The sequence below is a fragment of the Triplophysa dalaica genome, chromosome 25 (assembly GCF_015846415.1).
Source record: "Triplophysa dalaica isolate WHDGS20190420 chromosome 25, ASM1584641v1, whole genome shotgun sequence".
Taxonomy (NCBI): domain Eukaryota; kingdom Metazoa; phylum Chordata; class Actinopteri; order Cypriniformes; family Nemacheilidae; genus Triplophysa; species Triplophysa dalaica.
Genome location: NC_079566.1, coordinates 3,207,659 through 3,224,104, shown reverse-complemented (window position 1 = coordinate 3,224,104; position 16,446 = coordinate 3,207,659). Strand labels below are relative to the sequence as shown.

Here is a 16,446-nt window from a genome sequence, read left to right as displayed (position 1 = left end):
ACTCCTCAGAGAACAGAAGTTTGACCTCCGATATAAACGTAAAGAGCCGTTCTCAGACAACAGACCACACTTTTAAAAAACTAAATCTATACACACTTCTGATGCATTTTATAACATATTATCTTTTTGATCTATGTAGCTTTCCTGTAGCTCAGGGGTAAGAGCATTGCGTTAACAACACAAGGTTGTGGGTTCGATCCCAGGGGATTACAAATACCTATGTAAAATGTATAGGATAAAGCAATGTAAATCGCGTTTATCCAAAGCGTCTGCCAAATGCATAAATGTAGATGTAAACTGTACTTTTTTTAGCAGCGCAGTTATGAAAAGGGGTGAATATAGACATGAATGTATTACGTGGCAACACTATTTATTAAATGGTTATATATTATTGTTACTATTATTAATCCCTAAAGAAATGTTTCCAGCTCCAGTGAGATATTGTTGCTTGTCATGTGTGACCCTGGACCACAAAACCGTTCAAAAGGATAAATTTGTGCCGATTTTGACATCATCTGAAAGCTGAATAAATACGGTTTCCGTTGATGTATGGTTAGTTTCGATTGGACAATAATTGGTCAAGATACAACTATTTAAAACTCTGTAATCTGAGGGTGTAAAAAAATCTAAACAGTGAGAAAATGTCCTTTGCAGATGTTTATCTGAGGCGCTGTAGCAGGCTGTTGCTAAGAAGAAAGTGGTTTGTTTTATCACTAACCGCTGTTATGATGTTGTGGGGAGTAGAACAACATAAAAGCTGTAATTCTAAACTTTACATCAATACCAAACTTGAGTGGATAATTGAGTGTGCTTCATAGAAACACGAATGCGGTATAAAGTTTGTTCAGGAAGTGTATTCTCCTGTGACTGTTGACCAAGATGAATAGAGTCTCAGAGCACATCTGACAGTGATATATTACAAAGTCCAAACTGGAGGTTATAACACAAGTACTTTTATACCACAGTTGGTCCAGTTTACCTCACCCAGCCCAACACAAACACTTGTGTGATGGCCAAAGCCTTCTTATTCTCCTCAGAGAATGTGATTATGTACTGTTACCTACACAACACTGGACTTGTTTTTCTCACTGCATGAAGGTTCAAATCATATATTTTTGTGTTATTTGTTTTCCCCGTGGTCCACTTGTAATGAAGAAGAGAAATAGTTGTTTTAACCCAAAAGCATTTTTCACTTATTTGGGACAAGGCGGTCAGGTTTCAAATCACTCAATGTCAGTGGTTTTTCGAGGTAAGTAATAAGTACAGAATGTATGTTTGAGAGGCAAAACTTACATTACAGATCGCGGCTACAAAGTTAGATGACATTATATTTAATGCACAGCTTTAGTATAAACCTCTTCTCACCTGCACACTTGGTTCTGCTGACCAGCGGGGGTCCGGGTGGGCCGGTTCCACCCTCTCCGGGCCGGGTGAGTAGAACGCTGATGCGGTATTCTGTATCGGGCTCCAGGTGCCAGACTTTATAGGTCAGAGAGTTGACTCCGTGTGTTTCGGACCAGGGTGAGTGACTGGCCCTGTACAAGATCTCCCGGCGGATCACCGGCCCGTCGCCTACTATAGAGTTAGTGTTGAGCTGGATGATCAGGTAGGTGGGGCCTGAGCGCAGCAGCTGGGGCGGAGCTATCGGTGTGGGCGGGACTAAAATAGAGAAAAAGAAAAATCATTTTTAAGTGTCAATGCATTCCTTTATTTTGTCTTGTTAAGCACGAGCATTGGTAGTGTTGTACATCTTATTATAAGTGAATTTTTTACTCAAAATAAATGAAACATTTAACATTTAATAAGAACAACACCTGGAAAAGATGACCCAAAAATATATAAATTGCAAATCGCAGCATATAAATGATAATCAAGCAGTTGGATGATTACTCAAAACTTTATAGTTAACAAATCCCCAATATCATCTTCATTGATATCACGTTATAAATACATGTGACGAACCCTTAACAATCTTATGTAAAATATTAATATTATTAACAGCTTTTCTACATCTTTTTTTTTATATATTTTTCAGAAGATTCAAATTAACTCAAGGAAATACAATAAAATCATTGAATTAAGTGAAGAGTTTTTATTATTTAAATGTCACACAAAGCACTTGAAATCAATCACACCTGTATATTAAAACAGTCATCATCTCTCTATGAGACACAGTCTGTATATTATTATCACATTAAAAACTTGAGGTACAGAATTGCTGTTAATCATATCTCGGCAGGACAAGTAAACATGACTCAGTGTGTAAGTGAGAGAACAGATGTAGATAAACACATCTGAACGCGCATCAGACGGCTCAGAGGTCACTATCGGCTCATTCTCATGAGAGATGCTGCAAGAAATATTATCTGAGAGACAATATCCTCACAATAGAAGAGCCAACAAGCTCACCTTGCTCTGAGACCTTTATTACTGAATCCAAGAGGATGATAGGAACTGATGATAATGATATGTATTGGATAATGAACGCAATAACTTTAGAGAGGCTGAGAATGAGAATATAGAAATGTTCTGTGAGAAATCTACAATACTAAAATATACAATGCATTTTTTAAGTAGGAATCCATGTAGTGTTTTGTGCATGTTGAATTACATTTTTTTAATCAAAATGTGTAATCTGAATTTTTACATTAAACAAGGGTTTGAAAGTACCCAGAATGCATTGTTCCATTATGTGGTTAACATTATGAAAAAGATGACTTTTTCCGTTCATGCTGTTATTGTTGTCAATATTACTTTCATATATTTATCATACACGCTCGATAGACATGTTGTATTCGGTGAATGTGGCACAGTTTTTGAAAACACTTTAAGTTCAATCACTTCGTTTCAGTGGATTGGTCAATTCTCATGTATATCCAGTTAAAATGACATGTTCAATTAAATGAAATTGGAACCAGAATTCTTCCTAAAACCTTTAAGAATCTCATTGAATTGCGTGAGTTTTATTACAGCTTCCAGTCAGGATTTTCATGAAGTTGCTTGGATAGAAAAAAACTGAACCAAAATCAGATTGTAGAACCTGGTCATGGAAATGTGCAACTATTTAATAAGGTTGCAAAGTCGTACGAAAAATAATCTGTACTGAAGACTCACCCATAAAACTGCTTTTACTTTTAAATTACTTTTACAATGAGGAAACTACTAGCAGGATTTCCTTCTTTTTTTGCGCCAATATGCATATTTTTTCTTTACCAAAAGGTAACTTTACAAAGTTGTTGTCATGTGTTAGCAAATATAATGTTTGAGTTTACACAACAGTAAATAAGTTTTGATAATCATATGTCAGCTTGCTCTTGCAGTGTTCACGAACCAGTTTGTCAGGGTTGTCATATTTGTGTAAAATATCAGTCATCACAGGCATAATATCCCTGGTTTAAAAACAGAACCTGAGATGATTTTATTAATGAAAGTTAAGATTGACAGCTTTATAACAAAATCCTTCCACTCCAAACCTGCGGGAAAAAAAACAACAGCAACAGGAAAACCGCAGACATCACTAGTTTACAGACTGGCTCGGACCGTTTCAATATGGTGGCCGACCCATGTATAGCAGACTTTTACATTTAGGTATCTGGCAGACGCTTTTATTCAAAGAGATTTACATTGCTTTATCCTATACATTTTACATAGGTATTTGCAATCCCCTGGGATCAATCCCACAACCTTGCGTTGTTAACACAATGCTCTTATCACTGAGCTACAGGAAAGCGTATAAACACAGCTGCTGTGGCATCTACTTGTATATATCTATAGGGAAACAGTTGTGTTTTGCCATCAGACTGTGTTAGTTTGTAAGTATATAGAAATATATATATATATATATATACACACTTTATTTATTTTTAAGTTTTACTTAATTAATATTAGGAATTTATAGTCTGTTTAATATTTGAAATGTGTTTCTCTCTCCCTTATCTTAAATGTGTGCTTTAAATGTTCTGCTTATAGTCAATATGTTTGATGTACGGCTGCTTTGAACCAATGAAAGATGTAAAAAGCGCTATATAAATAAAGTTGACTTGAATAGATCCTGTTTTTCTTCATGCTATGACGCAAGTGTGGCACACTTCAACAGTTCCTAACTGACGCAGAAAAAGACGAAGCCATTGTGAAGTGCACAATTCATCCCTGCTGAGCAAAACACAATAACAGTGATTATTTCTATTGTTGTTTTCTGAGTTTCGGTGACATTACCTGACATGATTCACTGGCTCTTTTCATCACGTCACCATCACAAGAGGCACTCGTAGGGAGCAGAATCCGTACCAGCACCAAAATGAGGCGGCATGCGGTCATTTGCATAACTGATTGCAGCAGTAATTTAGATATTTTTGGCTAAGATATGTCTCTGATTGGTGAATATGACCATAATCAGGCCGCTGGTTCATTCGAGCGCACCAGTCAAAGAGGTTATGGCACTCGTGAGGATTTGGCTCGTGTTGAAGAGATCTTTACGTGGGGACGTGATGTGGAGTCAATCAGAGAGACACGCTCAGGTGTCCAGAACATTCTGTGCACTGAGAACACAAGCTGGCAATGGAGCACAAATGGGACGTAAAAATCGGATTATTTTCTCTACGGAGGAATTGATTTTAGCGATAACGTATTTCTAGAAGGACCTACGGTACGATCTACTATGAGCTCTGAGGATGTTAAGATATGATGTATGGTTCTGTTGAGGCCCCACATAAAAAAAAGCAAAAAAAACATTCAAATTCCAGGTGTAATACTGCATTTCCCACAATCCCTTAGTATGATTCATCAATCACTGAAGATGCTGTTAGCATGGCAGCAGGGACTGCAACCATCTTACTCAACAATTTGTACCACGTTTAGCCGTTTAAACTCCTTCAACTTTTAAACAATGCATATAATTGTGTTAATAGATTATCAATTTGTAGATGTAGTCACTGTGGAGATCTCTAGCAATGACCTCATTCATCACCCGAGATGCTACATTTGCAGATTACAAAGTTTTGTTGTGATGATACTGATGTCTGTTTTCTACACACATTAAAACGAATGTGTCGGTCTGTCGTACCTCTGACAATCAGTTCAGCAAAGTTGGACACGGCGGCTCCGTATGTGGACTGAGTGATGCATCGGTAAAGGTCCTGTTCTCCACGGTGGACTCCGCCTACCTGGAACCACGCAACCAACCGCCGTTCACCTGCTGATGATGTCACTGAGTACGGTGACATGAGAACGCCATTACGCCTCTGGAAGGTAAGAAAATTAATGTTTACTCGATCTTTTTAAGTAGTTTACATCAATACAAAAATAAAGAAAACATACATGTGCTTTATTAAACTGATCTTTTGATCAGGATGGTTGTGAAACTGTCGTGGAAACTTAAACATCTACCTTTTGTTGTTGTTTCATGGTAACTGCATACTGTTTCAGTAGCAGAATATTTACCATTCGTGAGCAAACACTCAGAGCTTCTTCAAAAAAATATATATACATTATAAAATCTGACATTCTTACTAAGCATTTTTGTCTTGTTTTTAGTGGAGTTTCTAAAACTTCTTAAATCAATATACAATTACTTGAGAAGAAAAGTGAACTATTTAGTCACACCCTATTTAGAGATATTATGTCTTGTTTTAGGAAAAATAATGTAAGAATTAAGTAAGGTTATGGTAAAAAACGAGCAAAAAAATCTGTCCATGGGGTGAAATAATAAACTTGAATTCAGTTTGACGTTTCTCAAGAACCTAATTCAAGTTTATTTTCTCACCCCATGGACAGATAAACTTACTTAATTCTTATGTATTATTTTTCATTAAACAAGACCAAAGATCATAGGTCACTTTTCTTGTCAAGTAATCATATTTTGATTTAAGATTGTTTAGATATACTACAAAACAAGACAAAGACACTTAGTAAGAATGTCTTTTTGCAGTGTACTTACTAGTGTGAATGACGTGAACATCCCTAAGGTTGTCCACCCTTGATTTACGTTTCTATAGTGTCCGGAGGAACATAAAACACGAGCAGCCTATATTTACTGAGCTTTTATTACCTCCATTGTTCAAGCTCATTAAGCATCTCTGAATATCGTGTAAATAACAAGAGAGAAATAAAGATGTCAAGTGGAGAAAACTAATGCTGTATAAAGAACAGGAACAGAACACACAGTTCCTTCTTTCCATTAACACACACACACACACGCACACACTTCCACCAGGTGTTTGGACAAAGCCGCGTCTTCCACACAGGAACTCGGAAAACAGGAAAGAGAAATGTTGCCAGATGTGTATATATGTGTGGATCTGATCTCTATCCGGACTAAATCAATCAACAACAATTAAGATGAAACAACAATTCTCTCAAATAAATATTTTTACAAGACTGACATCACACTAACACTTACTATATGTCATTCTAAACCTCTATGACCTTAGTGATGCTTAGCAGAATGTGCAGACGCAGTCTAACATAAAACATCAGTTTGTGTCAGTGATCCAGTGATGCTCAATGTCAGTGCTGTTTTTATATGATAATGAATGTGTGTCTATTTGCATGTGCTAAACATAGAATGTGTTAATATTTACATGTGCTAAACAACAACAACAACTTGTGTCAAAGAGAGAGATAGAGAGAGAGAGAGAGAGAGAGAGAGAGTATGCATACATGTATCATGAGGATGATTAATATTGACAAGTGTATGACAAATATAGGAGAGATGGAAGGAGAGGGAAGGAATTATCTAAGAGTGTATCTACTGAAAAAAATTATCATTATTATTATATGACTAATACAACATTAAAGTGTTAAAGCCGCAGTCCAGGACACGTCACAATGGTGCATCAGGGATAGGTGGCGTGCAGCGACCAGGCGCTTAAAGGAGTAGTTCACTTTCAAAATAATGTTGATGATCATTTACTCATCCTCATGTCATCCAAGATGTTTATGTATTTGTTTCTTTTGTCTAGAAGAAATGAAGGTTTTTAATGATAACATTCCAGGATTTTTCTCCATTTCGTGGAATTCAATGGACTCCAAACGGTTGAAGGTCAAAATGACAGTTTCAGTGCAGCTTCAAAGGACTTTAAACCACACCAGACCATGAATAAAGGTCTTATCTAGTGAAACCATCGCTCATTTTCAAAAAGAAAACCATATGCTTTATAAACACAAATGCTCGCCTTGCTCTGTTCTACGATGCGCATTCATGACTTCATGTAATACTACGGTGAAAACTTTCATGTTCAACTTGTAAACACTGACTGTACTTTCGCCTACATCAAGCATGACCTTTTCAACGTTATTACGTATTTTGTGAAGTCATGAACGCGCATCGCAGAACAGAGTAAAGCGAGCCCTTTTATAAAGTTTATAAAGCATATACATTTTATTTTTATTAGAAAATGGACGATGGTTTCACTAGAAAAGCCTTTATTCATGGTCTGGTCTAGTTTAAAGTCCTTTGAAGCTGCACTGAAACTGTCATTTTCACCTTCAAGCGTTTGGAGTCCATTGAAGTCACTATATGGAGAAAAATCCTGGAATGTTTTCATCAAAAACCTTCATTTCTTTTCAACTAAAATAAAAAAATGCATAAACATCTTGGATGACATGGGGGTGAGTAAATTGTCATGAAAATTTATTTTGAAAGTGAACTACTCCTTAAGAGTACATAAATAAATATCTAAGTAGGCTTTTCTACAGCACTTTTCATTAAGATCGAAACATCAGGTTTGGAATATGACATTAGGGTAAATTTCTCTTCAGTTGAACGAATCCTTTAATCCTCACATTGTGTAAATTGCCTTACAACATAAAGTCCTTTGTGCTGTACGTGTTTAACACACTAAAATAGTTCTTTCAGGCCTGTTTACTGAACTGCTTTGAAACCTGTCCATGATGCTGGAAAACAGAAATGTTTGCAATTTACGGCCACAGCGGAGCAGCAGAATCAATAATCCACAGCAGTTAAAGAGGAAAATAAGCGTTCTAACATCAGCACGTTTTGAACTCTTCCCCTCAGCCTCAGAAGAGCATGAGGGCTGGAAACTAGTGATGTACACAGACAGATTTGTTTGTTCTATTTAAACTGCAGCGAGAACACAGCCGAAAGAGAATGTCGGCCCAATGAGGTCTCGCCCAAAGCCTCGAGGATCAAAGCACACACTCCAATTAAAGCCTTCGCACCCCCACGCAGCCATCACACGACAGGAGACCTCAGGTCACACTACTGGACACAGATGTGAGCATGTGATCTTGACTAATTTTAAGTATATCTTTTTGACAGAGAAAAAGAAACTCCTACAGTGCAGATATAAAATAAAGTTGTGATACATGCAAGAAGAAACGGCCTCTTCTGAGACTTCTGAGAGCTTTCCGAGCTGAATTCAAGTGATTTTCAACCCTGTTTCACGTCATAGCGTGTAATAGACAAGCCTGACCACTCAAAAATACAAGTCAGTATCACGCTTTGCCTCCTCTGCGCGTGATCATGACGTTACTCTGAAAAAGAAATGAATTACTAGTTACTAATGGCATCTTCAATAGAGTAACTAGATTACAGTACAAATCACTCTCTCCAAAGAGTATTTTAATTGCCTATTACTAATTACTTATTACAATAAGTATAAATACTCAAATAAATATTATAGAACTGTATAAAGTATTCTTAGTAACTGAGTTAAGCATTACAAATGAGAGAAGATACATTAATGCATGCATTTTAAAGTTAGACTTTGAATTTGAGTGCATTGTATATATGGCAAAGTATTTAGTTCAATTATATATGAAGTAACTGTAATTAAATTACAGAAAAAATAAGAGTAATCCCTTACTAAACTTTTTTAAAAATTACTTAGTAACTAGTTACACCCAACACTGATCATGATGTATGAAGGTGGAGTAACGTTAGCAGAACGGGACGATTTCTAATGTTTTTATAATTCATGACGTGTACCGGTGGCTCCTTCTCTGCCCATCGTTAAACTGGTTACGGTTGCGTACAATTAAAAAAATCGCCGCCTGAACATCAGCTTCGATTGTGTTACTTTATTAAATGGCATTGGCTGTCCTGCTCTGATTGCGTCATACGCTAAACCTGCGTGCGTTCCTCACACGGTCGTAAGGCTATAAAAGACTCGGAATAAATGCGACCTGTTCGTAATGTTTTTATACTGTTTTTGGTGCTTTTTAATAAATCCCCGTGGCTAACTTCTATTTACTTGTTCCGTGTTTTTTAATCGTCTGTAGGGGGGTAGGTTTAGGTGTTCTAAAATATGCATTATTTTATATACGAGTACAAATAATACGTATTTATAAAAATTGTTTTTTTTACAAGTGCAAAGAACTGAGCGTGTCATGTTCACGCCTAAAGGAGGCAATGCGTGACATTGAGGGGACGCAACTTTGAGTGGACCAGCGTGTCTATTACACGCTTTGGTATGATACCGGGGTGTGAAAATGATTAGATTTTGGTGTGTTTCTTGCACTAAGCTATAGTCTCTCTGACTACAATCAACAATATATTTTAATTTTTTATATATTTTATTGTTTTTATTTTCTTTTTCTCGAAGCTTACAAGCACAACTTAACATTTATTACATCTAAAACAATAACTAAACGCAACTCATGCATTACGTTTTGTTTTCTGTTGTTATACGTTATACATCATATGTGCAATAAGGGTTATTTTGCTGTATGTGCATGTTGTTACACGTAGCATTTAAAAACAGTAAAAACTGTAATAGGTGTCATTTAAATGCATAGACTGGTTGTTAGGGGTAACTGGTATAAGAGAAGATCAATGTTTGCCTGTGGTGAGGATTAGAAAAAGACATCATGAACATTAATTAAAGGTTCACTGAATTGAAGGTGGTAGAAAATTCAATGCATTTTCATGCGCTGGCTTGTATGTGCGTGTTTGTGTGTGTGTTATTTTGTCTTTATGCATCAAGACATTCTTATTTTCTTAATATTACTGTGAATGTAACTACTAAACTACAATCCAATAGTTACTTGGTTCAATTTAAAAAAGTAATTCAAGAAAAAACAATAAACATCTATTTTATTACATACTGAAATGTAGTTTCAATCTTAGTAAAAATGTCAACATTTGTGAGTGCTTCGAGCATCATGTTGATGCTTTAAACTATAAATACTGCTGCTATTTCTGCTTTCTAGTGAGAGTTCAAGTGTTTTAATACAGTCACACACACAGAGCTCGTGTCTTTCTCTGTTTTAAGATATTTTTTGAAGAATTTACATACAATAAGAATAAATGCATAAAAGGAAATAAAAAGTACTCATATCTAATGCCTGAGGACTCGCATCCAAATACTTAGAACTCAAATGCAAAAGGGCCTCTGGCAAAATTTGTCACCCAGAAAAGTGTTTTAGACGTGTTCACTTAGAAAAGTATGAAGAGAGCATCCAGTCAGTGATGCCAGGGCCTGGAGAGAGAGAGATTATACACTGCAATGAGAAACTCAATGTCGAAAAGAGAACACTGCCACTGAAACAAATATGAGCAATACAAAACATGCCAAGTATGAGATTGAATGTCAACAACTGATCATTGTAAAGTACTACTTTTAATTCTGGAGGAGCTTTTCAAGTATTTATAACGTCATACAAATCTTATTGTTGTTTGAAATGTATTTCTAATGTGCTATGCACAGTTCTGAATTGTTGCAAAGCAGCTTAATAGAAAATTACGTTGAACGCACTTGTAGGTTGTTTGGATATGAGCATCTGTCAAATGCATAAATGTAGAGAAAAAAAAACAACAACAAGAAAATTAGAAACGATGAAAAACAGTAATAATAAAATAAAATAATTTATAAAATATATTGTATAATTCAGCAATCTTATCTCTAATATTTTCTCTAATGGGCGGCAACAACGCATGCACTCATGCTGAATAAGACAAGAATAAAATTCAAGTAAATAATTCAACACCGTTGTAAGATTTTCATTGTCACAGTTGAGTTGAGTGAAGGGGTCAGCTAAATTTTATGTAACATCTATAATATTTCATGGTTCTTTTAGTTGACTTTCAAGCAGGTGCATCAAAATAAACTAAACATTTATGTTATGATTAACTTGGTATGCAGTCTTAAAAGAATGAAACATTAAAATCAGTATTTATGGAATACAATCAGTGGCGGAACCAGAAGGGTGTCCGGGGTGACCAATTAGATGTCAAGGGTGTCTCGTGCCACCCTGGACACCCTTCTGGGTGAGACCCCAACATTTTATTTGCTACAATCAGTTTAATATCGATTCATAACATTGTGCAATTGTTTTGTATACATTTGAAACACTTAGAACTCTTGAAAACAAATTATCCCTTGTACATCTAATCAGCAATCTTATCTTATTTATTTATGATCTTTTGATGCCACGTAAGGGTTACACACAAATGTTCTGTCATGGCCTCTGAACCCCCTGAAAGTAGCCTTGCTATCTTTAATAACATTGCACATACTTAAAAAAATGTAAATGTATAACATTTATTTTCATCTTTTTGCTTTAATATATGTTCTGTGACTCTTGCGGCCGTATATCACAAATTTAAAATGCAAGTTACAGTAATGAAATACTGAATGTCTTGCGTTTCTTGCGCTGATGTGACTGAATCAATATACATTTTTACTAAGGTGTGAATGTTAGCGTTAGTGAAGGTCATGTGATCTGGTCGTGATTTATGTATATAATTAGGAGAACGAATGACTGAATGTGAACGCACTCTAAGCAGCCTGTTATCAGACTCAATGTATTGATTTTGATGTAGTGGATGGGATGCCAGCAGTCATTGGACTCCCAACATTATTTTACACACAATATTAGAAAGAAGATCTAGTCCATAATACAAAATGCAGCAGGTAGCACAACAAGAAATGAAGCTTTGGTTATGGAATTTGATGAAAATCCAAATAAACTTGGAAAAGCGTTACCACAATAACAGACAAATTAAATTAAAAGATTAAATCTCTCACATGATCCCTGATTTAGCTGAAAAACTCTAGGTACCTAAAATGTTCTCTATAATATTTACCATGGTTTGATTCAGATAAAAACCACAACGTACTGACTGTCTGTAAACATTACAAAGTTGCTCAAGGAAATCTCCTCAAGGAAAACCTAAAAAAAAATACTCTTGATAATGAAGCTAAAGCCCTTTTCACACAGAGATCCTGGAAAATACATGGAAAATGTGTCCAGGAATTTGTCCCGGGGTCGTTAGATTTTGTTAATTCACACTGCCAGTGAATTTCTGGAATCTGTACGTGCGTTCACACACAAATCCCGCAAAGATCCCGTAAAGACACGTGAAGACACGTGAAGTAAAATACTGCAGTGTAACGTTATGGGCCGTTTTTTGTCATGAAAATATGGTTGATCATGATGAAAGATATTTCCTTGCGGTCTTTTCCAGGTGGCAAAATAGCGCAATTTGTAATAATAACTGCCTCCCTGCAGATTTGGCACTAAATAATCTCTTTTGTTTGGGTTATTATTCTGTAGAATATATATTTGCCTTTTGCAAATGACAGAGACATCATTTTTAAATCAAACCTTTTTATTTATATTTCTTATTGGTAAATACAGAACAACAAAGAGGAATCAGGCACAACAATGCAAGGTAAGCTATATCCCAACGAGAATAAACTAAATATTAGCTAAATATAAAATGTAAAATAAAAACAAATTGAAAAAAGCGAATTGTTCAGGCTTGTTCAGTGGAAATTTTCGACAGGCTTAATGAAAAAATATATCAAAAATCTGCGAAGTAAAAATTAGCCAGTCTATCTGCAAAAGACTCAGAATAATATTTTTTTCAGAAATACGATGTACGAAGTTTAAAAATAAGTTGATCTTAAAGTTTTTTAGCATTTAGATTTTGTAACCATCGAATAAGATCACTAAAATCGAATGAAAAACCCGTAATAAAGCATATTGCAAATAATGCTAAATACTGCATAAATAAACACTTGGTATGAGATGGTTTATATTGTTTATATTGTTGTTAATATGTTTATATTGTTTACAATGTTGTTAACATAAATGTTGGAGTTAAAGTTTGGAGTTAGTCTTTTAACCGTGTCTTCACAGAAACTGGTGGGCTTCTCCGCAGCGCTGCACGAGCACATCAGGTGCACACAGCCGTGTTCTAAAGGTTGGTAAGTGATCAAGTTTATTGAAGTGCTGTGTATTTTCATGTTAATAGTTTTGATAAAAGTCATTTTAAATTTAAACAGCGTTTAGAAGCAGACAACGCTATACACACATCTGACCTTACGTTTGGTGATTGGGACACTTGCATTCATCCAGGATTTATCTAAAGACGAGTAGTAGGCCTATTTTTTGTTTTAGTTTACTAACAAACAAAAAACCTCACTTAACTTTATTTGTTTTCATCAACAAATTACTTACAATTTATTATAGATGTGTGTCATCCCTATACGGCTATTACAGCATTGTTTCTGCCTTTCGTTCACACAAGGCGCTTTCCGAGACTGATCCCGTTAATGTCCCCTTTCCGGAATCACTTTTCCGATCTATCCGAGACTTGTTTGCGGGAATAGGGTATAAGATGATGTTAATAATACTTCAAACGAAATATCCTTTACATATGAAACTGGACCAGAAAAGGGAATTGCTGCTGTTTAACTAAAACGAAAGTCATTGCCGACTTTACCTCAAGGTCACATGCTTCTGCGCTTCATACTGTCCTGAAAACAGTTTCTCTGAGCTTAATGATTCATTAAGTAATTTAAAGTTATAGGGATTGGATTTTCTTCTCTCACACACACACACACTGACCTCCATCATGAAGGGGTCCGTCTTTGCCGAGCGTCCGGTTGCCACACACTGAAATGTGGCATTCTGTCCTGCGTTTACCTCCACGTCCCCCAGCCTGGAGAAATGAGGCACTTTATCTGCACAAAACAAAGAACACACACATTAAACTAAAATAACAGAAAAAACTGTATTTAAAATATTTTACTCAGAAGGCACGCAAAAACCAGTGTAGTTATTGATGTTTCACCAACATTTAGTACGCAGATGGGCTTGTTTTGGCATAATGTCAGTAAAAAGCTCTAAAAAATAATGATTTTCTCCTAAAGTCATTTATAAACCCACTGGAGTCATCTGGATTACTTTAATGACGGAGGTTTTGAGCTTCAACATTTTGAGTTCCATGTAAGAAGATAAAATGATCTGCTTAAAGGGACAGTTTTATGTCTTTTGTGCTTGCTGTGTTATGTGAAGAGTCACATGTTGTGCCTTTGCGCCATGTGTCCTCTAGTCGCGTCTCTTAGCTCCGCCCCCTTGTTTCCCGTAATCTCGCCCATAGGGCCCTATTTTCACGATTCAAGCACATGTTCTAAAGCGCAGGGCGCAAGTGCACTCAGGGGTTGATGGTTGGCGTGCCCGGGTGCATGGTCTAAACGGGTTGTCCTGATTCTCTTCACGAGTATTGGGTGTTTTTTAGGCGTAACGTGCCGTAAACCCATCAGCGTGTCATCTCTCATTCCCTTTAAGAGCCAGTTGCGGTTGCGCCATGGCTGATTCGCTATTTACACGGCGGGCTTTGCAAGAGCAAAGACTGTACGCTTACTCCAGAGAGGAAACAGATCTAAAGGACAAGCCAGATTTTTATCTTTCTGTCCACAATAATAATCTTTTACATTGTACTCCAATTATTTTTTATATTTGACATGTTTGTGTGCTGCTGCGCTTCCCTCTGTGTAATAAATAAAGTGAAAGCCTTGTGGATGCACCCGGGGGCGGATTTTTCTACTAACACACTCTAGAAAATAACAAAAATTTCCAACCAAAAATTTCCTATTTTCCAACAATGTGCCTGAAAACACCTCTTTTTTAGACCAGCACGCCCATGGGTGCACAAATGTGTGCAAATGCATTTGCTGTTTAAACAATGCAGCACAGCACAGGAAAATGTGTGTAGGGCTGAATCTAGCAATAACACTTGCAATGCACGTTGCGCCGGGTGTTTGATTCCTGTCACCTGCCCGACACCTCCCCTATGTAATCATCCCTTCGTTAGTTTCCCATCTTGTTGTTCATTTAGTCAGTATTATTTCCTGTTTTGCCCCATTGTGGGTTTTGTTTTCTGTTCACATTTAAATATAGTATTTTCGTTAACACTTTCATGTCTGCGCTTGGGTTCTGTCCTTCAAATCATGACACAACAACACTAATCTGAGATTAAACTGCATGCTAGAACAACACATTTCCTTTGTACCTTTTGATGTGTTTCCTTTGTAAATCTATTTCCCCAAAGCCATCGTGCAATAAAAATGAGAAATAAAAACATTTTCTTTTGCTACCTCAGTTGATATGCACTCCATTTATTTCACTTATCTCTAAGCTTCATGTTCCATCTTCACGCTCAACAAAAGCCTCATTTGTTTTGATCTGCCTGTGCTTGTCAGGTCAGGATCAAATCATTACACACCGCATACGGAGAGCGTTCATGCCATAACATCACTGTTCTTCATTTATTCTCAACGCCTTCCTCACAACACTTGCGCTGTCAGTCCTTTTTTCTGTCAGTCTGAATCGCATCGAATGCAGCAGGTTTGCACTCAAAGTGAAACAAAAAACCCATCCACAATACAGCGCAAGTAGATTTTCATTTTTTCAAAGGCTTTTACATTCTTCAGGTCGCGCTGATGAAAAGTGGACAGTGACTAAAGCGCTTTCTAAGATCTAGAGAAAATTCTATAGCATTTACTTAAAGATCTCTTGACGAGCACTTTGTAAGCGTTGACACAATGCATGTGGCGAGTGGCTGGCTCTGAAATTGCATCGGCCAGCTAACACGCTGCTAATAAGTGCAGCACATAAATGGGCTGATGATGGTTTTCTTGCAGCAGGGTTTCCGTCATGTGAATATACTCAATGAAATCTCTCTGTTTGCTCGACCCGCGCTGTGGGCAAAGCTGTACACTGGTAATAGTTCAATTACGATGTGAAACGGGATTTAAGTGGTTTGATTTGCCACCTTTTTGCTTCTATAGAGGTAAATGCAACTAATGCGTTGGTTCTTATTGAATTTAATAGTTTCGCATAACAAGACCTTCAGACGTTCAAAGAACAGATTGACTTCAGAAATAATGAATGTTTCCAGTTGTGTGTGATATATGCATCAGACCTTTGCATGAGGCTGAGAATATGATGTAGGGTAAAGTCTCAAGACTAAATGGCAGTCGTTCTAAACGGTTGTGTTGATACTAGGGCTGTCAATAGATAAAAAAATGAATCGCACAAAAAGATTAATCTCACACGTATAGACTATATACACTTTTTATTTTGTTTAACATGTTTATTTCAGTGCTGTCAATAGATAAAAAAATTAACTAACTACTCACACAGCTTTTATGTTTTTAAACATACATTCTAATCATTTCACATTTTATCTCCAAA

The 16,446-nt window shown here is 36.5% G+C and overlaps 1 protein-coding gene across 2 annotated transcripts in view; it reads right to left on the bottom strand.

Moving 5' to 3' along the window:
* ptprua (protein tyrosine phosphatase receptor type Ua) overlaps positions 1-16,446 on the bottom strand; it is a 177,583-nt gene that overhangs the window by 59,917 nt on the left and 101,220 nt on the right. For both annotated transcript variants that reach the window (XM_056741056.1, XM_056741057.1), the window contains exons 5-7: positions 13,816-13,931; positions 5,063-5,240; positions 1,366-1,659 (exon numbers count right to left, since the gene is read on the bottom strand). In XM_056741056.1, the coding sequence (XP_056597034.1) occupies positions 1,366-1,659; positions 5,063-5,240; positions 13,816-13,931 (588 nt within the window). The remainder of the gene's footprint in view (positions 1-1,365; positions 1,660-5,062; positions 5,241-13,815; positions 13,932-16,446) is intronic.